The 27,508-nt window shown below is 35.9% G+C and overlaps 2 protein-coding genes and 1 pseudogene across 3 annotated transcripts; 1 reads left to right on the top strand and 2 right to left on the bottom strand.

Moving 5' to 3' along the window:
- Positions 1–9,399: 9,399 nt before the first annotated feature.
- Positions 9,400–11,219, top strand: LOC120143509 (protein FAR1-RELATED SEQUENCE 5-like). Of its 2 annotated transcripts, XM_039157816.1 has the most exons (3): positions 9,400–9,453; positions 10,028–10,622; positions 10,896–11,219. In XM_039157816.1, the coding sequence occupies exons 2-3, from the start codon at positions 10,068–10,070 to the stop codon at positions 11,085–11,087; spliced, it is 747 nt and encodes a 248-aa protein (XP_039013747.1). In that variant the 5' UTR covers positions 9,400–9,453; positions 10,028–10,067; the 3' UTR covers positions 11,088–11,219. The 2 variants fall into 2 exon arrangements, with proteins under 2 accessions (XP_039013747.1, XP_039013748.1); XM_039157817.1 differs by lacking the exon at positions 9,400–9,453 and having other exon boundaries at positions 10,011–10,622.
- Positions 11,220–11,552: 333 nt separating this feature from the next.
- On the bottom strand, positions 11,553–14,684 carry LOC120143489 (annotated as a pseudogene).
- Positions 14,685–20,819: 6,135 nt separating this feature from the next.
- On the bottom strand, positions 20,820–21,300 carry LOC120143527 (calmodulin-like protein 3). The gene has a single exon (XM_039157831.1). The coding sequence runs from the start codon at positions 21,298–21,300 to the stop codon at positions 20,839–20,841; it is 462 nt and encodes a 153-aa protein (XP_039013762.1). The 3' UTR covers positions 20,820–20,838.
- Between the last annotated feature and the right edge of the window lie 6,208 nt (positions 21,301–27,508).

The following is a 27,508-nucleotide window of genomic DNA, read 5'->3' on the forward strand; positions in this document are numbered from 1 at the left end:
CTCGTTGTGATTTTCATTTCGCATTGCGCAATTAGCGTTGCGATTTTCATTTCGCATTACAATTCTCTAGTTGCGATTTTCATTTCGCATTGCAATTTTCAAACTCAAGTTACTAATACATGCCTAACTGAAAATGTTAAAAGTTCACACATAAAATCAACATAATACAACGTTTGCATTTAAAAATCACCTAAGTTAACAGTCCCAAAAGGTGAAGCCGGTTGTGATTGGGATTTTAAAGATGATTGCGATTTTGATTGCCTTTTTCTTGACACCATATGAGCTTTGGATTTTGATGATGATCCATATTTTGGTTGAGGAAAAGATGATTGTGATGGCACTGGTGATCCACATGTCAACCTTGTATGACCACTTTCCTTGCACCGACTACATGTCGATCTCTTCTTCTCTTCACCCTTAGACGGTATACGATCGTGACTTTTTAGTCGGCCAGGTAGCCTTCTGTCCATGGCTGGTGGCAAAACTGTTTGTAAGTCATCTAGTATGTCCCACTCAGAAGGATGTGGAATAGGGTAGACAATCTCGACATAAGTCTGTCGATATACTTCTGTAGTGTAGCAATCCATAGCGTATGTGCTTGAATAATCTTGGTTTAGATGAAGAGCAACTTTTATAACATGGCCACACGGATAACCAGATGTTTGCCATTTCATACAACTACACGTCCTAGCATTTAGATCGACAAGCCCATTTAAGTTATTATCCAGTACTTCAAACAAAGTGTTTGAACATGGTTCAACTCTCCATGACGTTGACTTCACAACACGTTTCGTTATCTTTTTTTCAGTCCATGGTGTAACACGATGTTCCAATGTTCCTGTAAATTTAAATAAATAATACTTAGTAAAATATATATGATAAGTTACGAATTCAAAGAAATAATACCTACATGGTTTCTTTTCTTGTAGTACCACTGTTGAATAGAGGCTCGAAAAAAACTCCATTAACATAGTAATGGGTAATTTCCGGGAATGACGACTTAGAGCGTTGATTGATTCTACACTATTAGACGTCATGAAACCATATCTGGCTCCAAGTTGATGTACTCTTGACCATCTTTCAAACCCGACATCTTCTAGTGTTTGAGCACACTGAGGCAAAACACGTCTTAAACAGTTTATATGCTTATTGAAATCCACTTCCCGATAAGCTTTTACAGCATTCCAGTATGTCCATTTGTGCTTTTTTATACCAGCAGACCTTGATTTTAGATTTCTATACAAATGAACACCATAAAGTCCATGAAAAGCATCTGGGAAACACCTTCTAACAGCGTTATCAATTGAGTTTGCCCTATCGGATATGATTGTCAGATTGCTAATAGGACCTATGCAATCCCTAAGATGCCCCATAAACCATGGACCCATGAATCAGAGGTTTCAGATTTGCCAACCACGTAAGCTATTGGCAATATCCCATTGTTAGCATCCATGGCTACTGCTAATAAGTTTACTCCAAGGTATCAACCTTTCAAATGTGCTCCGTCAACTATAATAACTGGGCGCATGCAAGTAATAAACGAACGAATCTACAAAATAATATACACAAGAAATATAATCATTTAAATGTGAAATGCATGTAACTCAAAGCATCCATCTCTATCTGTTTTGATATGAGTTACCGACCCAGGATTTTTTAGCTTTAAATTGTGATAATAAGCCGGCAGTTGGGCAAACGATGCTTCTGGCGACCCCCTCAACAATTCCAAGGCATAACATTTGGCTCTCCAAGCTTGAGAATATGATATACTAATCTTGAACCGAGCATTCATGTCAGTCATAATTTCATGTCCCCGATATACCCTGTCATTCAAAAACATTAACTCAGCCAGAAAACCACCCAACACCTTTTTGTTTGCCTGTCTATGGTTAGGAAAAACTTGGGTTCTTGAACATGTATGTTTATCAATAAAATTCCTAACTTGAAACATTTTGTAATCTTTTATCCTCTTTGCAATCATACGCCACGTACAGTTTTTGTCAATCATACACCTTGTTTCGAAATGATCTTTGCTTGATTTGTTAACTTTTAGTTGATAGCCATCTTCCACACATTTCGTATACAAAGCTATCTTCAAGTCTTCCTTTGTATCAAAACAATCATCTTTCTTGATACGAATAACTTTTGTGTAACAATCAACTGCTTTCTTTACCAACTCTTCTTCTGGTATCTGAAGTAATCTGGCATATGCCAGTTATACTCCCGTGGCATTTTCTTTTCTTCGGGGACTTTTTCTTCTTCTTTTTCTTCTTCTTTTTCTTCTTCTTTTTCTTCTTCAGGATTATATGAATTACAGAATGGATGTTCAACATGTTCATTCACAGCCTCCACTTCCTCCTCATTATCATCAACAACATCTTCCTCGGCAATGGTTGTTTCATCATCAAAATTCGGGTATTGACCAATATCAAAATCATTACACGCAGGGTCTGTTTCTTCTTCTGAAACATCATCAAAATCCGAGTATTGACCAATATCAAAGTCCGAGTATTGACCAAGATCAAATTTTGAATACTGACTAGTACTCACAATTTTTTATCTTGGCTCATCATCGTCTAATTGGTCAATATGAAAACCGGAATTTGGTGCTGAAAGTTTATTGGGATTTGGATTAGAGAAATGTTGTGGGTTTAGAGAAAAACTTAGTTGATTACTACCCGCTACTGACCCAACAATACTACTTCTAGGTTCAACAACATACAATGTAACATCATCACTTGAAACACTAATATAAGCAATGAATCGTTCAACATCTTCATTGTTGGTTAACAAATAAACTTTACCATTCCTTTGATAAGATAGCCTAAATCCACTTAGGGGCTCTAAATTCAATTTCTTTGAAACACGTAACATTAGAGTTTCATAAGTTAACTTTTTTAATGACAGTTTTAGTTGAAGATTCATGGGTAAAGGCATATATTGTAAAACACCATGAACATTCTCCCATGACCCTCCAAAACACAAATCTATCCAAACATGATCAACATTAGATGATTTCATGGTTGTAAATTAATTTACTAAACAAACGAGCTGCGAAACTAAGACCTGTTGCCGGATGGGGAAGGATGTAGGAACGGATATAGGAATAGATGTCGCCGGAGAGAGTGATAGATGGAGATGGAATGAGTTGCGATTTAGGGATTTAGGTTATGAGTTGTTGCTTCTGCGTAGATATATACACAAAAAATTTGTATTGCGAAACTAAAACCTATTGCGAACTTTGAAAATCGCATTGCGATTCTGTATTATCTCGTTGCGAAAGTAAGTATCGCGTTGCGATTTTCCTAATTCGCAATGCGAATTTGGAAAATCGCAATGCGATACTGACTATCGCAACGAGATAATACAAAATCGTAACGAGATTCTGACTTTCGCAACGAGATTCTGAAAATCGCAATCATCTTCAAAATCCCAATCACAACCGGCTTCACCTTTTGGGACTGTTAACTTAGGTGATTTTTAAATGCAAATGTTGTATTATGTGTATTTTATGTGTGCACTTTTAACATTTTCAGTTAGGCATGTATTAGTAACTTGAGTTTGAACATTGCTATGATATGTTCAGTTGTTATCACTTATTAGACATTCATTTGACTATCGCAACGGGGAAATCGCAACGCGAAAATGGCTATCGCAATTCGAAATGAAAAATCGCAACGCGAAAATGGCTATCGCAACTAGAAAATTGCAATGCGAAATGAAAATCGCATTGCGATTTTCTCGTTACGATTTTCATTTCGCATTGTGATTTTCATTTCGCATTGCGATTTTCTCGTTGCGATAGTCAGTTTCGTGTTGCGATAGTCTGTTTTGCCTTCAACATAATGCAGATTGAAAATCAACAAATCAACTATTACATTTCAATCAATTAAACAAGCACAAATAAGAATTATGTACACATCAATTAAACAAATCAACATTTACAAATCATCTTTTACAAATCAATTAAACAATCAAAAAATAATAATAATTCTTATTTCTTCATAAATAATTGAATCAATGAATCAACAACTTTGTGACCCCGTACATTCATTTCACGCAGCTCACTTAAGGATTAACCTACAGAAACCAAACATTTGCTCAAACAAGACTTCCTACACATCTAAAACCTACAAACAGCAAATTATTGAATTCTAGGTACTTAACCAAACATTTTCAAACCAAAAGGAGTATATATGTTAACAAAACTTGCATTTGACTTGCCAATTAACAATGGACACTTTCATAAGGCGGATGCAGGTAGGCAGCGTCTCGAATATATTGCTCTAGCCATATAATGCCGAAACCACAAGCCTACTGCAGCTCTATCTCTATCGGTGGGAGGTAGAAACTCTGTGTTTCCCGTCGTCAAACGCGCCAAGCACAAGCATACGAGAGGACCACAATCCCCTCTGGCTCCCGGCGATTGTTGTGGCGCGGTCTCGTCTCTCACAACTGTGACATTGAACTTCTTTGGCTTCTTGTGTCCAGAATGAGTCCAATAATTAATCCCATCCAAGAATTTAGCCAAATGAGAGCTCCATCCCTTGATCATATCTCTCAAATCAGACAGTGATATGTAATTTATCATGCTGTCATACACTATTATCTTCAGGGATGGGAGCTGAAGTTGGACGAGAAGCCAATGACGACGTTCCAAAACAGGGATAAACACCTGCAATCATAAGTAATAATTCATTTATTTGCGCACTTATTTATGAACACCTTTAAAAAATTTAAAAAATAAACACTAACCTTATCGACCTCCCACCATGCAGGATAAAGTTTAGCTTGTCCATTGCCCAACGAAAATGATTCATCTCGTTGATTCTTCAAGTGAACTGCGTGAAAAGCCGCCGATATTATTGTATATCACGAATTTTTTTTATTTTTCCTAAGCTTCCTTATTATTAGTAGACGTGACACCCACGCATCGATATGCTGTTTTACAAAAAGATACATATATTAGTGAATTACATTAATTTTTAAAAAAATTAATCAAAATCATATATAAGACAAATATAAGACTTACCTCCCCATCGAAATAGCCACTGTCTTCAATCCCTAATAGCACACCCCACCAAGACCGATCAAGCAACAAAAACATTTCATCGTTGAGTTTGCTTATGTCAGTGTAACACCCTTGGCTCCGCTCATGTAGATAAAAATCAACTGCGGTCTTAGCCCAAAGGGTATTATCCACAATTGTTTCCGGTAGTTGTCTCCTCTCCACTTCAGATACCGGAAGGGTACTAGCCGGTAACTCATACGAGAGCCAACTCTCATCCATCATGTCTGGAACCGGTGGGGGTTTCTCAATACTTCGATATATTACCCCATGTGAATCGGACTCTGGAATGGTAGGAGACCTCTTCAACGATGACAGTGGCCTCTTGAACGGTGGAGGGGGGACTCTTGAGGGAGGATAGGGGCCTCTTGAACGATTGGAGGGGACTCTTGAGGGATGACAGGTGAGTCGGGCTTTTTCTTGCAGAGTCTTCGCACCATTGGGGTGAACGGAGACGTAATAGCACGTCCACGCCGTCTGATGCGTGAACTCCGTTGTGCAAGGAAAACCCGACGTAAAGCATCCACCTTATTGGGCCGCTAAAAAAAATTAATACATAAATCAGTAAATAAACAGACATGATATTAAACAAAGACAAATATGTTTCAAACTAGCATTGTATTCACCCAAGTCATTATTCTATCATAGTTCACAAAATGCTCAGATAACATTCCAGAAGTAAGCACTTATATAAACATTTAAAAGGACAACATATATAAACATTCCAGAAGAAGAATAGTTTACTTTCGCAACACGAAACTTAAAATCGCAACGCGAAAATGACTATCGCAACGCGGAAATGGCTATCGCAACGCGGAAATGGCTATCGCAATGCGAAATGAAAATCGCAACGACAAAATCGCAATACGAAATGAAAATCGCAATGACAAAATCGCAATGCGAAATGAAATCGCAACGACAAAATCGCAACGCGAAACACAAATCGCATTGCGATTTTCATTTCGCGTTGCGATTTTGTCGTTGCGATTTCATTTCGCATTGCGATTTTGTCGTTGCGATTTTCATTTGGCATTGCGATAGCCATTTCCGCGTTGCGATAGTCATTTTCGTGTTGCGAAAGTAAACTATTCTTCTTCTGCAAATTGAAACTTGAATGGATTGCATTACTTCAACCAAAAGACAAAAACAAAACCAAAAACAAATACTAACAAAAACAGTTTAGCAGTATTGGCAGCAACTGAATGAATTACGAGTATGAAAAAATCTTAAACTTACCTCGTTGCGTAGAGTATGAACCTCATTATGCAACGATGCTACCATCTTACGTAGAGCGGCTACCTCACCGCGTAATGTAGACACCTCAACACGCCATGCACCATCGTCTTTGCGTAAAGTATCGACCTCCTCACGCAAGGCATTGACCTCATCACGTAACTCCCCTAACTCATCCCGTTGAGGTGGAGGTGGAGAACAGGGAGATAAACGTCGTGGCATCTTTGTCGGTCGCCTATCTTGCGGTGATGGTGGAGAAGAGGCTCGATGATGTGACAGAATAGGTGATGGCTGTCGTTGTGGAGGTGTATAGTCGGGTCGATCAGATGATGGCTCTGGGTGAGGTGATAGCTCTGGGCGAGGTGATGGCTCCCGAAGTGGAGGCTGCTCATCAACCGTTCCATCAAAAAAAACACTTACTAGCTTGCCACCAATCAGTGGCAAGCTCAGCTTCCGTGGGTGTCAGCCTCTGTAGAGGAGTGTTGGCCTCCTAACAATATAAAAGCTCAAACAAAGTTAAACGTGTACTAGTAATAACTTGTTTATAAACATATGGTAGTATTTATGTTAACTTACATTATTTATTGTCGTATACCGTAGTAAATCTTCCCATTGCAAGGTCCGTTTCCTCTTCCAGGAAATAGCCCTGGGAATATCATTTGAAGTTTTTATTGCATATGTCTTCATGGCGGGAAATGCCTCAAATATCCAAATCTACAAACAATATAATAACAAACATTAGTAATTGTTAAATAATTACTTATAATTTTGGAAACATTATATAAAAATTCTTACCTTAAAGGCCCAAATAAAGCCTGTCAAAGTGTATTTGGAACCATCGCCATGCAAACTTTTTCGATCATCCAAGGCAGACGATAACTTATTCCATGTAGCTTTCCATAAATACGAGCCCCACGGAAACAGGTTCCACGTATTTAGGTCTTCTACCAATTTGATTAGATCATTTGGAATAGGTTGTCTGGCCTCTCTGCCTAAAAAGCCAGCATGCAAAAGAATTAGAAGGCATACTCGGACAATGTCGACGTCATCCATCCGAGTAAAACCATCTTTCTTATTCAACAATCTTGTCAGGTCTTCTACGTGTATATTCGGCCTCTCCAGCTCAAGAAAAACCCGGGATAGCCATGATGGGCGGGTAATGTGTCTAGTGTACCGACCTACATCATCGTGTCCGAAGCGTAGACCGGTGATTAAGCAAAACTCCTCCCGCCCAAAACACGTATACGCCGGTGGAAAATCAAACCATATCTCTTCATCACAACGTTGTATAGTCTCTGGTAGATCGCTAGTCATGGTTTGAAGAAACAGGTGTGTCAACATCGCATCTCCACCGGGATGTTGTACTTTCAGCCATGGCCCGAAGCATGTATCCTCAAACATTTTTCTTTGTGCAGGTAAAAGCTTCGACACGATTGTTTTGGCCAGGCTGACTTTATTTCTTAAGGTCAATTGAGCCGAATAAAAGTTCTACAAAAACAATAAACATACTAAGTTAGATATACCAAAAACTACACTGTGAAGATATACCAAAAACAATAATAAACATAAAGAGTAGTAGTTTATTCTTCAAACTTAAATTTGCAACACTGTGAATTTCGTATTTGTCTTTGTTTTTTGGTTGAAGTAATGCAATTCATTCAAGTTTCAATTTGCAGAAGAAGAATAGTTTCTGAAAATGAAAATCGCAACACGAAAATGACTATCGCAACGCGAATTTGACTATCGCAACGAGAGAATCGCAACGAGAAACTAAAATCGCGTTGCGATTTGCATTTCGCGTTGCGATTCTCGGTTGATTTAATAAACAATCTAAGTGAAATGGTTAATCTATTATTGAAATTACCAGTAAACTTATCATCAATTTCAATATGAAAAACCTAATAATAATGCAAAAATTTCAAAAAGGAAATAATTAAAAAAACTAACCCTCGTTGGTTGATTTGGTTGATTTTCCATTTCTGATTGTGAGGGTGGCTCTGAGAGATGGAGATAGACGGATTTTGCCGGAGATGGGGACGGATTTCGTAGGAGATGGGTGAGAGAGTGAGAGATAGAGATGGGACTGAGTTGTGATTTTAGGTTTTAGGTTATGAGTTGCGATTACGGGATATACTGTGGACGGTTCAGTGTTCCAATATATTAATATTCGTGTTTGGAATTTAAAAATAAAATACTTGGCCAGGATACTAATGGCGTTTTGAAAATCGCATTGCGATTATGTATTATCGCGTTGCGAAAGTCAGAATCGCGTTGCGAAAGTCAGTATCTCGTTGCGATTTTGTATTATCGCATTGCGATAGTAAGTATCGCATTGCGATAGTCAGTATCGCATTGCGATTTTCCCAATTCGCGTTGCGATTTACTTATTCGCATTGCGAATTGGGAAAATCGCAACGACACTGTAGACCATCTCAACGCGATTTTCAACTATCGCAACGCGAAATGCAACGCGAATTTGCGATAATGGAGATCGCGTTGCGAATTAGCGATCGCATTGCGATTTTGTTGGTCATTTTGGCAAATCCGAAAAAAATTTGTTAAAATCGTATATTATATGAGAATTTTGGTCACTGAGGCGATTTTCTCTTGATTTTATAATGACTTGCCCATAACAATTTTTTTTTTTATTTTACCCAGTTTGGTCGATTGGTCTTCTAACAACTTTGGTAACCTTCATTTTCTATTGCTTCCTTTTTTTTTTTACTTTATCCTAAAAGAAAACGGCGCCGTTTTGCGTTAGAGGCGATAAGCAACTGCTTCTCTCCATCACATTCCATCGTACGCTTCACAATAAGCGTAGCGAATATCAATGATTTCAATCCTAGGGTTTCCTTGCCTCAAGTGATAAGATGCAGCTCCCCTCCATCATGTTTCAATGTACGCTTCACCAGAGCCGTAACAATATCAATCTTTTCAATCCTAGGGTTTCTTTTCCCTTTCTCTTCTTCCCAGTAAGTAGCGAATCATCTGAAGACGGTTTTTATTGTTTTATTCTTTTTTTTTTCAATTTTTACAAAATAATCATTGTTTTCTGTTTGGTTTCCGGCAAACCATAAGAAATTTTTTTTATTGAAAAGCTAGCTACGCCACATTGACTTGGTTTATACATCGAGTCACTCCAATTAGTTCATGTAAGGCCCTAACTCGTCGCTTGATCCTTTACTTTTCTCCATCGTTCATTTTCTATTTAATTGTTATTCATGCACTTCCATTGTATCTCTGCACTGAAGATAGTGACCTTATGGATTAATTTATGATAGGTTTATAATATTTCATTTATGGGTGTTTTATTTTAGTAAATTCAATGTTTTTCTGATGATTTATTGGCCGTTAGTTCCTGCTAACTTCCTTTCCCCCCTCGGTAGCTCTATGCTGAACTTATTTCCCAAAAAAGTAATGCAGAGTGGCCAACACCGAAAAAAGGAAGTTGCTTTCGTAATATGGGTTCCAAGACGTTAAAAATGAAGGTGGAATCTACTGCAGTTGATATAAGAATTATACCTAATCATTTGTAGTTTAATTCCAAAAAAAATTGATCATTCTTTGGATAATAAATTTGCTTTGTTTGATGCAAGGATGATTCATCTTCTTTGGATAATTCTTCTTTTGCTTCTTCTATCTCATTTATCTGTTTACTTTCTTTTCAATTTCAGTTAGATGCAAATTTTGTGTGAAAGAAATCAGAAAATGAAGTTATTTCAGTTGCCTTTGCATAAATGAACTATTTGGTCAAAGAAAAAGCATAATGGAGAGTAAATCTAATCGAGGGATAGATTCAGATGAAAGAATAAAGTGTTTGGAAGTTGAAAACTTTGATGAGCAGGAACTGGTCGATCATGAGATTTCAGACAACATTGATTTATGCTTGGGAGAAGTCAACAAAATTATAGATGGGTCTACTGAGAGTTTACCTTTGTTAGGCAATGTTGCAGAACCGTATATTGGCATGGAGTTTCAGTCAAGAGATACTGCAAAGGAATTCTATGTTGCTTATGGCAGACACATTGGTTTTACAGTGCGAATCCATCATAATCGACGTTCACGGATAAACAATACGGTAATAGGTCAAGACTTTGTTTGCTCAAAAGAAGGTTTCCGTGAAAAGAAATATATGTATAGAAAAGACAGGGTTCTGCCTCCCCCACCAATCACTCGAGAAGGTTGCCCTGCAATGCTGAGGTTGGCTTTAAGGGATGGGGTAAAATGGGTTGTTACCAAATTTGTCAAGGAGCATAATCACTCATTGATGTCACCTGGAAAAGTACCATGGCGAGGTTCTGCAAAAAATTTGAACAGTGAGGTACGCTACATTCTTTTTTAAAATATAAATCAAGGTCCATATGAGATTAGGTTTCTAGTTCATGCTATCATATTCAATATAGATAAGATGATGAGAAGTATAGATCAAGATTAGTGAGTCGTCACACTTTTGGGTTTCACACAACCATCTAGGAATAGAGCTGTAAGCATGCTCAAGTATAATGCCCCTTGTGTCGTCTTACTTTTTCTCCTAGTGTTTTCCTTCTAAATGCTTTTTTTTTCTTTTAGGATGATATAATGTTTTTTCTTGTAGGATGAGAAGGATCGGAGAATACAGGAACTAACCCAAGAACTGAACAATGAGAAACAAAAATGTAAGCGACGATGTGCTGCTTACCAGGAACAATTACGCACAATATTGAAATTTGTTGAGGAACATACCGATCAATTGTCAAGAAGTGTTGAAGACATAGTCAACAACATAAAAGAACTTGAAGAAGCATAGCTGGGAGATTGAGCTTCTCTTTATTCTATATTCTCGCGAGGCCTAAAAATGTATGGTACATTGTATGATTCCCCTGTCACCCTTGTTTTGATATACCCATGATTTTACTGATGTAAAAAACAGTTAATTTGGATAATTCCCCGCATATTTGGTATAGAAATTGCAAGGCTTTTCTTGAAATTGTAGTGCTAAATGTAAAAAAGAGTGAACATTGGAACTAGTCTCATATAGCTTAACTGTTGTTACAATTGCAATCTTGAGCCTATCCATGGTACTTGTATGCAAATGTTCCCTTGTTGGGCTTGGCTAGAATTATAGCCAAGCTAAGTGCCACATTATGGCCTCTTTTTGGCAAACCATTGCAGTCAAAAGAGAAGCAAGCTGAAGGGTCTATAAAAAGCTGACATACAATCTGCAGTCGAGCAAGAATAGCACGCAGATGTGCCTGAAACTTGTAAATTCATATAACCCCTCAATGGAAGTATATCAGAATAGTAATTGCACAATAATGTTGGAAATGTTAAGTAGCTTTAGCTGAACCCAAATAATAATACATGGAAAATTTTGTGGTACCAACGAGCAACTTGAGCAATTTGACATGCTTTTACAATTGCCTGCTAGAAAAATGCGTGCACATGGATGTTTTATGGATTCTTGATAGCCAAGTTACCAAAAACTTGTGCACCGCCATGATTCCCATTAAGTACTGCAACTTATCCCATGCATAAGGACTATGCAATCAAGCCCCAACAGGAAGTAAGAGTAAATAAACATCTACAAAGCTATTTCGAGAATTACACTAACCATGAATCCACCTATCTCCTCCTTTTCTTTAGGAGTGAAGCTGCACGAAGAAATATCCGATATACTTCATCAAAGTTTGGTGTATTAGCATCTTCCTCAGATGCTGTTGGAACTCTTGAGTTCATTGATATTTTACGTAGGTGATCCTCAAAATCTTGGGGTTCCCCATCACTTTCTCCTGGAAATTTGTCAAAATCATCCAAGAAAAGTGGTTGCTCTTCTGTCTCTGAGTTAGACTCGGTCTCGAAAATATCAGACAAGTCCTCAGAATCTGAAGCCATAAGCAAATCCGTTTTGGATTCATTTTCAGAATGTTCCTTGCTCTCATCCAAAATTTCTTTCAATTTATTTGACCCTTCAAGTTGCAAGCTTGAAACCTTCTCAAAATCCACATTGAGATTATCAGTGTTTGGCACATGTTGCGTTGGGTTGGTGTTATTTGCAACTTGAGCACGTGGCAACTCGAGCACGTAGCAACTCGAGGTCCTGCTCTAGCTTTGGAATATACTTCCTAACAGCTCTAAGGCCATCCCTGTATTTGGATTTATCCAGAGCCTGTACAGCAGAAGATGTGAAGGCAAATTTAGACAATTAAGTAAGAATATCAATGGCATTGAAAGCTCTATTTCTGACGTTCTACCAAATCGGAGGTTAAATAATACATGCTTGAAATATAAGAGAACATTCTCAAAGCATGGCTGAGAGTCAAATTGAAGATACAAACCATCACGACATGTCTTCTTTATGGGACAAATTAGAAGAGTTTGTCAGATGAAGGAAATGTTTGAACTTAGTGTGCCACAGTCCAGAGCTCAGCAAATTGAAACCCACAATTTCATTCTTTAGATTTTTAATGTTAGGGTGAAAAACAGAACCAAGAAATGATAAGGAAAGAATAAAGACCTTCTTTCTAGAAAGAGTGACCCGAGGTGACATAATCTCTGTTGGTGGCTGAGAATAATTCTTCCCTCTGTACATAATTATTGTATTATCTTCATGAACGTCGAGCACAATACCACCGGTCAGTCTTGCGAGCTCAGCAGCAATCTCCTTGACTTCCTCCAGCGAGAATGTCTTAACCACCACCTTCAAAGTCTGATGCTTCTTCCAGTGAAGGTGCATATTCAATATTACACCTTGGTAAATTCCTCGTCTTCCAACCGGCACATAGTTTTTGCACTTGAGGCCCATCTTCAAAAAGAAAAAGTGCTCCTCTGGAGTCAATATTTCTGGATCATGGGTTGTTTCCGATGATTCAGCAGGTTCAATCTTATTTAAAGCTGTTAGAAGTCTTTCTTCTTTTTTTCGAGCCTGAAGAACAAATGGAGGAAATGCACATGAAAAGAGTTGGAAACAGAAGAATTTACAGGTACTAGCGTATACATGACTAAATAAGCAGCTGTAACTTCAAAATCATTCACTCACAATCGAAAGAGAGCAGTGGCTTGAATTACCCTAATCAACATGCAATCATTTTTGCAGAAAAACTGAGAATAACCTTTCTAAGTTTGTAAAGAATTTTTTCTTCAGCTGTCATTCTTTCATAATCTTTCTTCTTCTTCCACCTGAAGAATTTCAACCACCTTACTACAGCTCGTTTACCCTTCAGTTTCTTCCTCTTCGCCTTAAAGTTACCACTACATGCATCATCAGTGCTAGCACATCCCTCGGAATGGTTGGGTGTTCTAACAACTTTTTCAGAAGGATTCAGATATGGGGTTGAATGAGTCCAGCCACGCCCCTCAAACAGAAGCCTCTTTATGTCATAGATTGGAGGAAAAGTCTGCTGTCGTCCAAAAACCTTGCATATAACACCACTCAAACTACTTCATAGTTAGTACATGCAAATTGTTTAAGGATTTGTTATTTTTCAAGTGAAATTTTCAGATTTAAAAATATATGCACACATATGATACATTCAACACTTTTCCCAATAGGCCTCAAGCCTATATGGATTAACTCAATCATCTGATAAGCTTTTACCAGCATGTCACCTAGAAAACAGGCAATGGGTTTTGAAAACAAGGGGAGAAAAAGAATATAAAAGAAAAAAACAGGATTCATATTTCGTACGTTAATGCCAATAAGATCATTTGATAAAAATGGAGATCATGAAGCCTTTTTCCATTCTATGAAAGCAAAGAAGGAAAACATTAATATCGTTTTCCATGAAACCAAAATCAAAGGGTTCTTTGTTGAATAAAAAACAAATAGTGAACCCCAATTAAATTTGTTAGATTTTTACAATAAAATAAAATAATATCAGGGACCTCAAGTTCCTACTACAGCTTCTAAGAGGCATTATTTCTAAAGCAAACAGAAGATCAATATTGCATCAAGTTTTGTGAACATAAACTGTAACACCAATGGAGATGAAAGCAATCCATGAAATGGCAGTCCCAAAGATTACTCATTTCATGTTAAAATCATCCCAAATTGCCAAAAGCCAAGCTCTTTACATGATAAAAAGTAATTTGCTTCACTGAATTAACACATTAGCTATTCAAACAGAATGACACTGGGACATAAAAAAGAACCCTATTATCGCAATGGTAAAACAGTGCCAGCTTAGAAACCATTTTAAGGCACAAATTCATAGCCAAAGAAAAAACAAACAGATTCAGCTCCATTATACCATAAAACATAGAGAAGAACAAATACAGAGAGACGTACCTGGTTTTGGAATTTGTGATGGAAATGAATGAATTAGGGTAAAGAATATTGAGCCTATGAGATTTTCGGAGACCCACTGAAGCTGAAAATAGAACCCTACCCGCCATTTCAATATTTTTCATCCTCGTTTAGGCTCGAATTCGGTATTCGCCTTTATAAGCTATGAACCGGTTTAATACCGGCCCACACGCACGGCAGGATAACCAAAGAGTCCAAGATTCACTGTTGCTATAGAATTGTTAGGTGAATATATCTTTTAAAAATTAATTATAGAAATAACACTTTAAAAAGATTATCAATATATATGATATTTATTTTAACCTTATAGTATAAAGGTAAAGGTGTTTTCAGTTAAAATCATTTCGTTTTTAATAGGAAAAGTTTTTATCCTACGCGACGTGATTTGTTAGGTTAATCCTTTTTGTTGGATGAAAGAGGAAGACGTAGATTACGATTTGTGTCTTTTAAAAATATTATTTTAATTATTTTATACTAATTTAATTTTGTCTATTAGACTACTTAATTATTTAAATAATATCAATCAAATCACATATCGTTGATACTTAACGGAATAGCTGACATCGTAGTTAAAAAATTGGTATAACTACACATTCAATTCTTATTACTTATATATTCTATCAAATTGTTCCTGATTCTAAATTATTTTAATAAATTTAATCATTCATTCAAATGATAATATGTATGCCACTTCCAAAAACTACTCGGCCTACTAGTGTGAAGAAGGGTGTTGAATATATTTCTGTTATGGAATCAACTCCATTGACTTGTCCAGGTGCTCTTATGGTTGATCGTGGTAAGCGACCAAATTTGGTGGAAGGTTCCTCACATGTTGTTGATGGTGCACAAGTTAACAAGGAGGTCGAAGTTGTGGTTCCCATTGAAAATAATGGATTGAGTCCATTATCGCCGACCGAAACTAGTCAAATTGTGGAGAATACAAGTACAGATGTGGTGGTCGACAAACCTTCAGCAGGAGATATGTCCAATAAAACTGTAGTTTTGGAGGATACTGAATATTCAAATACTCAAGTTATAATGGTTAAAATTGGTAATGTTGGTCCATATATTTTAACAAATCATTTGTCTAAGCGTGGTTTACAGGGCAAATACGAGGTTATTAACCCAATTCTGTCTAAGCGAACAAGACTTGCACATACTTCAACAAATGATGATGGGATGAGCGGCTCTAAAAACTTTGTGGCAGCGGTTGAGGCTTAACCCCACCGTGATCAATGATTGTCTTGTGTTGGAACTGTCGTGGTCTAAACAACGCTACGATAGTTCGTGCGATTGGCCGATATATCGGTCTTAAGAGTGCAAATGTTGTTTTCTTAAGCGAGACTAAACAAGAGTAACTATATACGTTGCAAGCTTGGTATGGATAATTGTTTCGTTGTAGACAAAAACAATGATTGTACTGGGCTAATGCTCTTGTGGAATAATAATATTAATGCCTCGATTTTATCGTACTCCCGGTTTCATATTGATTCTATCATTGATAATGACATTAGCAAATTTCATTTCTCAGGTTTATATGCAAGTCACCATGATAATCTTAAGATTGAGGTTTGGTCCACAATTTATTCTTTACGAAATGCTTCTAATTTTCCATGGTTATTGGGTGGGGATCTTAATGCAATCCTTCATGATTCTGAAAATAAGGTGGGCGAAGGAAATCAAGAGTTCAAATTGATGAGTTTCGTATGGTGCTTGCCAATAATGGTTTATTTGATGTTAAGCCTGCTAGAGGTTGGTTTACGTGGGCGAATCATGCTACTAAGGAACATATTGATCATTTTGTTGCTTCCCAAAGTTGGCTACAAGCATTTCCAAATGGTAAGGTATTTACTGAGTTTGCTGAAACTTCTGATCATTGTTATTTATTAATAGATACTGCTTGGGTTCAACCTTTATCCAGGGATCGAGGTGATGATTATTTTCGTTCCGAACAATGTTGGGCTTCTGAGGAAGCTTGTAGAATATTAGTTAAGGCCGCTTAGGATCTACCTTATTATGATATTCTGGATAAAATTGCTAAGGTTGGGTCAAAACTTAGTTCTTGGCAAAAGGTTCGTTTGGCTACCTCTCGTGGCAGAATTCAAGTTCTTCGAAATAAAATTAATTCTTCTTTCAGCCGTCATACTTCGGAGGCAGAATTGCAGAATCTCAAAAGAGATAAAGAGGAATTGCATCTTCTGCTTAATAAGGAGGAGGTGTATTGGATGCAAAGGTCTCGAGTTCAATGGTTGGCTAATGGAGATAGAAATACTTCTTATTTTCATGCTCATGCGTTGTCGTAAGAAAAATTATGTTCAGGGCTTATTGGATAAAAATGGCATCTGTAAGGAAGGTAAGCAGGATATTAAGGATATTGCGGTTAACTATTTTAAGGATTTATTTTCTTCTGCGAGTACTGTCTTTGATGATTCTATTATTGGTGCTATTGATATGGTCATTACTGATGAAATGAATGGTGCACTTTGTGCGGATTTTACTACTGATGAAATCATTGTAGCTTTTCTTGATATTCATCTGCGGAAGGCACCTAGCATTGATGGTCTTCCGGCGAGTTTCTATTGATTGCATTGGGATATTGTTGGGGCAGATGTGGTCCATTTGTGCTTACAATTGTTACAAGGTACGTTAGACATGAGTTTGGTTAATAAGACAGTGATTGTTCTTATTCCAAAAATATCTGATCCTCAACAGATGAAGCATCTTCGCCCAATCAGTCTTTGTACTGTAATTTATAAAATTGTTTCCAAGGTTCTGGTTCGACGACTTAAGGGGCTTATGGCGAGTTGCAGTCATGAAACACAAGCTGCCTTTCTTCTTGGACGCCAAATCTCGGATAACATATTGGTAGCACATGAGCTTATTCATTATATTAACTCTTCAAAAAATGGTCCGAATAAGGGTGCTGCTATTAAATTGGATATGGAGAAAGCGTAAGATAGAGTAGAATGGTCTTTTCTGAGAAAGGTTATGTTAAAGCTAGGTTTTTGTACTGATTGGGTTAATCTTATTATGAGATGTGTGGAAACCGTCTCTTTCTCTGTTCGTATCAATGGTAGTCTCACTAAGGAGTTTAGGTCAAATCGATGGTTACGACAAGGCAATCCTTTATCTCTATTTTTATTTTTTTCTGCACTCAGGGGTTATCCGCTCTATTTTAACCGTTTATAGGCTCAAAGAAAGATTCGTGGAATAGAGGCAAGTCAGAATGGGCCTAAGGTAACTCATTTATTTTTTGTTGATGATAGCCTTATCTTCATTAAGAACTCTTTACAGGAGGCTTCTATTATTCACGATGCTCTTGGTGCTTATGAAGCCGCTTCTGGTTAAAAGGTGAATCTTGAGAAATCAACATTATATTTTAGTCCAATTACGAGACAAGAATGTCGTGATCAGATTTCGAGTATCTTGGGTATTAGTGAAGTGTCTGATTTGGGACACTACCTTGGTATGCCTCTTCACATTGGAAAGAATAAGACAAATACATTTGGTTATTTGAAAGAGAAGGTTTCTAATAGAATTGACGGGTGGATGAAACATCTTTTTTCATTTGGAGGTCGTGAGGTATTTCTTAAAGCTGTAGCCCAAGCTCTTCCACAATATATTATGTCTTGCTATCGGATTCCTGATTGTTTAGTTCAGGATTTAGTGAGTAATATGAGTCATTTTCTGGTGGTCAGGTGATGCTAATAGGCGTGGTTGGCCAATGGTTGCTTGGAAAACAATGTGCAAACCCAAAAGAGAAGATGGGATGGGATTTTGGGATTTGTATAGTTTCAATTTGGCTTTATTAGGCAAACAATTATGGTGCTTTATTAAGGATCCAGAGAGTTTGGTAGCTCGAGTATTTCGTGCTAAATATTTTCCCCATGGTGATCTGTTGCATGCTACTCTAAATGATAGAAGTTCTTTTGTTTGGAAAGGTTTATACCATACATTGCAAGAGATGTGTGGGGGTCTTTTTTGGCGTATTGGTATACGAAGTAATAAACGGGTTCACCATGATATCTGGGGTGGTTCAAATGTTGTTTCTCTCATAGGGAGTTATTCTAACTCTGATCTTAATACTCTTTATTATTCTGATCTTATGATTGATGGTTTTAATGTTTGGAATGAATCTTTGATTTATAGGTTGTTTTCTAAGGAAGATACTATGCAGATTCTTTCGGATCCTATTATACCTTGTGCTGAAGATGTTATTGTTTGGGCTAACCATGATTCAGGTATCTACTCAGTTAGATCTAGTTATTTGTGGTTACAGAAACGGCATCATGATGATAAGAGAAAGTCTAAATTGTGGTCAGTTATGGTTAAATTGAAAATTCTTCCTAAGATACGTGTGTTTGCTTGACGGGTTGCCCGGAATGCATTACTTGTGGGTAGTCAGCTTAAAAGTACTGGTTTTGGTGATGGAATTTGTCCTATGTGTTCTAATGGGGAGGAGACGATTATACATGCCATGAGGGATTGTCATGTAACTTTGGAGACTTTACGTCTAGCATATCTGCCTCCTTCTATATTTTTAAGTACTATGGATAGTCCTTTATTATGGATGGAGGAAGTATTCTATATTCTAGGAATTGATGTTTTTGTTGTTTTTTTTATAATTCTGTGGAATGTCTAGAATAATCGAAACTCCTTTGTTCATTCTGACAGGTTGCAACTGACGTGGCTCTTGGTGACTAATGCAAAGATACTACATCAGGACTATTTAAGGGATATTATTGTGGGGATGAATAAACAACGGTCTACAAATACAACTATACGATGGACTCCACCTTTGGAGTGAGTTATCAAAGTGAATGTTGATGGTGCCTTTGTTGCGAAGTGTCGACTGTCTGTAATTAGAGTTGTTGCCGGTGATAAGTGTGGACAGGTTTGTGGTGGTTTGGCCCAGTCTTCTGTTGGATGTTTTGAGGCGGGTTTTGTGGAACTATCTGCTTTACTCGTTGGTCTTAGAATGGCTTGTGATATGAGATGATCTGATGTTCAGTTTGAAATTGATTCCTTGATGCTTGTCCATAAGATTACACGAACTTCTACAGATATTTCCACCCTCATGGTGTATGTTCAAGAGGCTCGTACTATTTTTCAGGATCATCCTCGTTTTTGTATTTTGTATACTCCTAGAGAGTGTAATCAGACTGCTCATGCATAAGCCAACTGGGCTTTAAATTCAGGTGATTCTTTGTTTTTGAGTCGGTTTTCCCAACATCATTGTTCAGAATGTTAAAAAAGATGTCATTGATCTTTGATTAATATAATTTGGGCACTCTTTTCCCCTTACTAAGTTTAGAAGGGGTTTTAATGAGGCCCATTAGTTTCAAAAAAAAATCTGTTAGATTGATTTCAATATATTTTATATATCTCATGGCATAATTAATATAAGAAAAATGTAAGATTGCAAAAATGTGATAAAGATAATTTTTATCTTTAAAGAAAGAAAAGAAATTCTTGTTCTGGAAGCACCATATATTTGTTAGTCCATAACCATTGTATCTTAGTTGGTTCAAAAGCACCACATCTTAGTTGGTCCAGAAGGTACTATCTAAGTGCTACAAGATTATTATCTTTATATCTTCAAACATTATTTGATGTCTATACAAATCATGTAGAAATTATTACTATGCTTGAGGTAAATCGAGAATGCTCTTAAGATAAATATTCAGAAGATATGTGATTCGCTTCCAGGTGATAAGATGTCAATTATCTTGTACAAAGATAATGCAGAATATATAACTCAATAAATAATATAAATCAAAGGAAACATATTTCCCTAAAGTTTCTCCAGTGCATAATCTATTTCAAAATTTGAAGATTATATTCAGGGTTGGATTGTAAAGACTCAAGGGCCTTATGTGATATTATTATGAAGGAGTAAATGTATTTTTTTCTCCTTAACCAAAGTTTTGTCCCACTAGATTTTCTAGTAAGATTGTTAATGAGACAACATGTTATGCGTATTAGAGATATGCGTACTATTTTTCATCAATTAAGATTTTTTTCTCCATAAGATTTTTATCTTAGTAAGATTTTAACGAGACACGTTATCTTCACAGACATCCAATGAAAAGTGCTACAAATATTTACATGAGCATTTAATCAAACAAATGGAATAAAAAATTGTGATCAAATTACAAAATAAAACCAATAATAATATAGAGAGAAAACATTGCAATTTTCCATCATCTTCTTTTGTTTTTCCCCTTAAAAATTTTGTTTTCCATCATCTATCAACTTAACTCAAAGCGGCAAATCCACCACCTTTCATCATCTGCTTAAATTCCTTGAAATTAACCATTCCATCTCCATCCACATCCACTTTCTTTATCATCTGCTTGCAATCTTCGATTGTTCTTCCTTGCTTTAGCCCCAACGATGCCAGCACTGATCTCAACTCCTCTTCCGTTATGAACCCGTCTATGTTTTGATCGAACACGTTAAATGCCTCTTTCATGTCCTCTTCCTCGTCCCTCTCGTTCATTATTGTTTGATACAACGCCCCGAATTCTTCGATATCTACAAAACCATCTCCGTTCACATCGATTTTATCAACCATTTGATTTAATTCTTTATCGTCGATAAAAATACCCAGAGTTGATAATGAATCGCTAAGCTCCTTTTTTGTGATCTTTCCGTCTCCATTCTTATCAAACATTTGAAACATACGAACAATTTCAGTTGGTTCTGGTCCTTCCATGGAAGAATTAATTTTGATTATAAAAAAAGTTTGCAAATTAGGAGGAGAAAATTGAAAAATAATGATATGAGCAAAAACAAGAATAAGTTGGCGGTGGAGGTAAAAGAAATGGGATTTTAAGCATTCAAATTCCACACTAGAAAAAGTAAAAAAAAAAAACGTTGAATAATAATTAATGGTTATTAGTTTAGATCTAAAATTAGAGTCTTGTTGGGGTAAGTACGTTGTTTATCGGCTAAGAATTTAACAGAATATTATAGTACTTAATATATATAACTATTTTTTATAAATTAAAATATATTAAATTATAACTTATAAACAAAAAGGTAAATTAACGTGTGTGTGAATTATGTTTAAAAAGAAGAAATACAAGTGGTACGTGTCGAAGACATGTATTTGCATGAATACAAATGGGACATACAACAACGACATATGCTTTTAATAACGGAATGAATACATGTTTAAAAGATTATATTTAAACGCTTAAACAAACTTATATTAAAATAATGTGAGATATGAAATTCTCATAATCAAAAGTTATATCTATGTTTTCAATCACTGAATGAGTACGTGTCTTGAACTTGATCAGACTCCTATCAGTACCATAGCCAAAGATAGTTTTGGATATTTTCAGAAGACAACAACTTTCTTTGATTGTCGTATTGATATAAGTTTGATCAAGTTCAAGACATGCACAACTCAAAATCAGTAAGTTTTAGTCATGAGATTCACAAATATCATATTGTTTATATATGTATTTTTTAAGTATTTAATGTAGTTTTTTTAAACATACACTCATGAGTAATTGAAGACAAGACCTATATGCTAACGTCGTTGTTGTTGTCTGATTGGCTCGTGCTCATGCAAATACATGTCATGTTAGTAAAGATGTGTCCTACAAATCCCTTTTTTTTTTTAAAAAAAAACACATAACCTACATGATATGTATTTATCAAAAGGGTGTTGCTATTTTCCTAAATAAACTTTTTTTTGGATGTTATTTATGTAAATACTTATTAGATGTGTATTTTTTCAACAATTAGGTGTTTGTTACATAATTGAGAATAAATAATTTTAAGGTTAAATTGACATTAATATTTAGTTACATTTATTTTATGAAAATATAATAATTATAACATTAATTAATGATGTAATATTAATTAATATTATAGCTTATATTATACCGAATGATTTTAGTTTTCTTCCTCTTCTTCTTTTTTGATAATATGAGATGATTATAAGATAATATTTGTTCATATTATAGTTTATGCAAAGAGAAATATATTTGATTCACCAATTAAGGAGGTTAAGGGAAGTTGAACATTGATTCGGTAGTAGCACATTTAATCTGGGTATGCTGTTACTAATATATTTAATAATATACTTGGTTATCAATGAATGTGTAAGAATAGAATAAGATGGTCAGATTTTATCTCAAACTGAGCATTAAAAACGTGGGTGGATCGAATTTCTTATAGCTTAGGCTCGGCCAACTACAGTATGGTAGTAGAGTGAACACAAGGTCAAGGAATACAGGTTGAATTGAAATGCTCCACTAAGGTACAATAAAAATGACACTAGTAAAACCACTGTGTTTTTCTAACAAGGGGAAAATTAATTGATTTCCCATCTGAAATATAATCATGATAATAATATGGGAGGGCATTCAGTCCATGCTCCAACTTCTCTAACTTTGTACTAAAGCTCCTCCACAAATTGAATGGTTAATGATATTCAAGATTTATGCAAAATTTATATACCATTAGAACATCAGAAATCAGCAAATGTGGAACTCCTGTGGTGCAGGCATCACTCAGCCAACAATGTAAATGACTAATATAATTACTGAATATAGGAGATAATAACATGAGATTCTTGTGTACTATACTACTATGAGTGGATTTCAACAATTTCATTATTGTAAACAAAGCTTTCTGGAACCAAAGTATATGATTATGCTCCATCATTTCACACTTTTTACTTCCCATAAAATGTATCAAGAAAGTTATGAATGAGACACATTCTAACTCCAAAGTTCCAAACCATTATTGCCTAAGAAAAACAATTTTCCTCCATTATTTTTATCGACTATAAGATTAAACCATATATTATAGTCAAAGCTAACACACTAGAATCGAGACAATACTGAAGGATACGACTTTGTCATCACATAATGAAAGGCATGTTAAGATGCACTTCACAATCACAGGAAAGGTATACATTCGTTAAAGCATGAGTCTAATTTGGGGACAAAGTCAGTATAGCATCCACTAAATTAACTAAAGAAATTAAACCTAATGTAACTTGTAAAAGATAATCCACTTTTACAGGGAATAGAAATCCATATTAACATTACAAGTACAAAGTATGAATTGGAATTAAAGTGCATCTAAATGGTCTTCAACTTGGAATGTCCAAGCAATTCAACTTATTTAGGAGCTTTTGTTTGTAAGTTATACTATTTGAACCCATCAGATATAATTAAGCTATTCCCTGTATCTTTGTGGCTTAAACTAATTGTGAACAACTTAATTAAGATTAGCATCAGACAAACTGTTTTGGAAGAATACCCTATAATCTATGTTCCTAAGAAATCCAATATCCCATCAAGTAAAATCAAAATGCAATTACTGACAACGTGATCTTTGTATTAGCTCAAAAAAGTCATAATTTCAGCACTCCATTCTGTACTGATCCGATGTATTTACCAACTACATAAAAACACTCCCTTTGCTCACTGGACTGCCTGAAGACACTAAATTTCATCATTCATTATATTATATAATATAGATTTATATTATAAATTATATTATATATCCATTTATATCTAATACATTTATTTACATTTTTCAGGCCCAATTGGTGCCCAAATACAATAGCAAGCCCACGCACGCAACCCAGCTGGAGCTAGGGTTTCCAGAAACCCTAGCAGCTTCCCTCTTTAGCGGCGCAATCCTTGCCTCACGAGTCCTCGCCACCCACGTTTCCCTCATCCGGTTTTCTCAGCGCCGTGAATTCCTCAACCTCACCAACGTCACGCAGAAAGCAATAACAAATCACAAGAGAAGACAACAAGGATTATGATTCTAGTTAAAATAGGATTCTAAGTGTAGTTTTTGATTATAAATAAACATGTAATTCTCACGATAAGGGGGAGGATTTTACAGAGGGAGATTACCCACAAAATCATACGAGAGACAGATAGACAATTACACAGCTTTCACACGGGAACATCGAGAGAGATCAGAAGCCATTCGGGGTAAACACAAGCATTTTGTAATCATTTTGTGAAGAAATAAAAGGGTACAAAAATCATACCTTTCTTTTTTCGTCTTGCATGCATAGTTATTCCACTGATTTTGATTCGAATAAAACCCAGAAAAGGGTTCCTGGCCGATGAAAATAGGGGGTAAGCCAAGATCTTCTCCTTTAGATCCACGGCTCCCCGAGGCGATTTAAAAAAAAAAAGGAACCAACTTGGATTTTCAGAACATGGGGGGAGATCTTTTAGAAAAATGGAAACTTTTTTTTTTCCACTTCCAGTGGACGGCAGCGTCGACAAGACAAGGCGGCCGAACTCTGGGATCCACGGCCGTTGTTCATCTGGTTGATGAACACTTGAGAGTGTTTTCAAAGGGACGGGGAAGCTCTTTGCGAGAGAGAAGAAGAAATGAAGCCTTCTAAAATTAAAAAATTTTTAATTAACTTTTATAATTCCCATTTAACCAAACCGTGGAGCCAACTGAACCGACCCAGCGCCATACGACCCACGTGTTTTCGTTTAAATAGGGTAAACCACAGTTTTGGTCCTCCGTTCTTTAGTTCTTCTATTGTCGCCCCCATTTTCTCCTAAAATCGATACACACTTCTGTTTTTCATTCAATTCGGTCCCATGTATTTAAGTTTTAATTGTTATTGTTTCATCTATTTGTTTTATTTTATTTATATGTATATTTTTTTTATATTTTATTTATTTATATTACTATTATTTTCTTTTATTTATATTTTATTTCTATTCTTTTTATATACATTAATATATATATATAAACTTTTTAAATCATTAGCTTTTCTAGTTTTATTTTATTTTAACTATATATATATATATATATGTTTTTATTGTTTCTCTAGTATTATATGTATACACGTTTCATCATTCTCATTTGCTTTGTATTAAAAAACCATATCTTATTATTATTATGTACATATTATATTATATATATAACCTAACATTTTGAATTATCACTCCTTTAGGCCCTACCCCCTCTTTTAGATGACCAAACCTTTATCCTTTTTTAATATGTATCCTTTTTTTTAAGTTCGTATCCCTTTTTCTATTTTCGGTGGAGTTGCGTTTTTTTCCTATTTATTATTATTATTACTTAATAGTTATATATATTATCATTTTTAGTTTCTCATATTTTATTACTATTTTTTTATTCTATCCATTTTTTTCTTTTTCTGTATTTGTATTCGTATTTTTTACTTTCGCTTAGTTTTTCTAACTTGTTTTATTAATTTATTGATTATGTGTTTGCTTTTATTTTATTTATTATCTTATTTATTTATTTATCTTAGCTTTTTTTTTTTACTAATTCTATCTTCCTTCTTGCTTGGGTTTATTTATTTTATTCATTTATTCCTTACTTTTCATCTAACATTTTCTGATTTTCTTTAAAAGGCATGATTTAAATCTGTCAAAAGGTAAGTTTTGGATCGCTATTTTACCTTTTAATTTAAAATGCAATTTTCTTAATCAAAGACAACTGGAAAGTACGTAGTACCGAAAGGACGGTTCAAGGGTGTTAATCCTTCCTTAACCGTAACCGACTCCCGAACCCGACACATCTTTGGAAAGACGTAGATCAGGTAAGAAATAGGGTATCCGATCAACCCATTTATTTTTTAAATAAATGATCGGTGGCGACTCCAATCCACATTTTTTAAGTCGAAGCCCAATTCCGGGTCCAACCGAAAGACGGTTACGACAGCTTGGCGACTCTGCTGGGGACACAGGTAAGTGAGTCAGGCTAAGGTAATTTCCAGTTGTCTTTTTAACGAAAAGGGTAAGTTTAAATTTTAAGGTAACCTTTCGATCCTTATTGCTTACTTTTGATTATATTTTTTCGAGTAAATAGTTGTACTAACCGTTTTCTCAATGATTTCAGCCCTTAAAGTCTTTTTTCATCTAAGGCTCTATACCCGAGCTCCGAACCCTATTTAAGTAGGGGTGAAAGCGACGCCTTCGTGTGAATTTATTCACCGTATGGGCCTAGCAAGTAACCTTCGGGATTCATATACCTTATGCCTTCGTGTGAATTTATTCTCCGTATGGGCATAAGGGAATGTGTCCTCTCGAGTTTAACTTAGTCCACACAAGCCTGTGATGGGTTTCGGACTAAGGGTCTGGTCGGTCCAAGGGGGCGCCAGCAAGGAGAACTCGAGTACCGTTTTTAGAACCTAAACTGGGAGACTTTGAATAAATAGAGCCTACCCCAAAACCACATTCCAAAACCTAGGACATTTCTTTCCTAACCTTTTTTCGTATCCTTATGATTTTTTCTGTTACCATTTATTTTTTATTTATTTTTATTTTTTTCTCTATTTTACTAACCTTTTTGCCTTTGTGTTTGTTTTTAGCATTTGCATCGTAATAAGAGGCCATTGATCCCTAAAAAGGTGTTTATTAAAACTCAAATAATCTGAATTCATGGACAAAGGTGTTGTAATACAAGAGATTGAAAACGCTGAGGCACGACTATGGTCCGAGAAGACTCAAAGTGAAAAGGGAGACAGTCTTCAAGGAAGCTATGTGTCAGAGTTGGTTCGTTACACCCCTATCAGCCTAAAACAGAACAATGTACAAGAGCTTCGAGATATCTGGGATAGTTGGAAGAATGATCGGAGACAGAAGTTCAGCCAACGGTACGGTGACATTGCACTCTTGCTTCATGTTAAGACTGATGAGCCCTTAATCAGAGCTATGATTCAATTCTGGAACCCGGGATATAGTTGCTTCACTTTTAACCAAGAGGACATGGTGCCCACCATCGAAGAATACACTACACTGCTGCATTGTGAAAGCATCAAGCTTGAGCGAGCCTACATTAAACACATCAAAAGTCAGCCCTTCAAGAATGCACTGGCCAAAGTTGCGGGAGTAGATGAGAAATGGGTAATCGATCGGACTCAGCGTAGAGGCAATGGAGAG

The sequence above is a fragment of the Hibiscus syriacus genome, unplaced genomic scaffold (assembly GCF_006381635.1).
Source record: "Hibiscus syriacus cultivar Baekdansim isolate YM2019G1 unplaced genomic scaffold, ASM638163v2 tig00110858_pilon, whole genome shotgun sequence".
Classification (NCBI taxonomy): Eukaryota; Viridiplantae; Streptophyta; class Magnoliopsida; order Malvales; family Malvaceae; genus Hibiscus; species Hibiscus syriacus.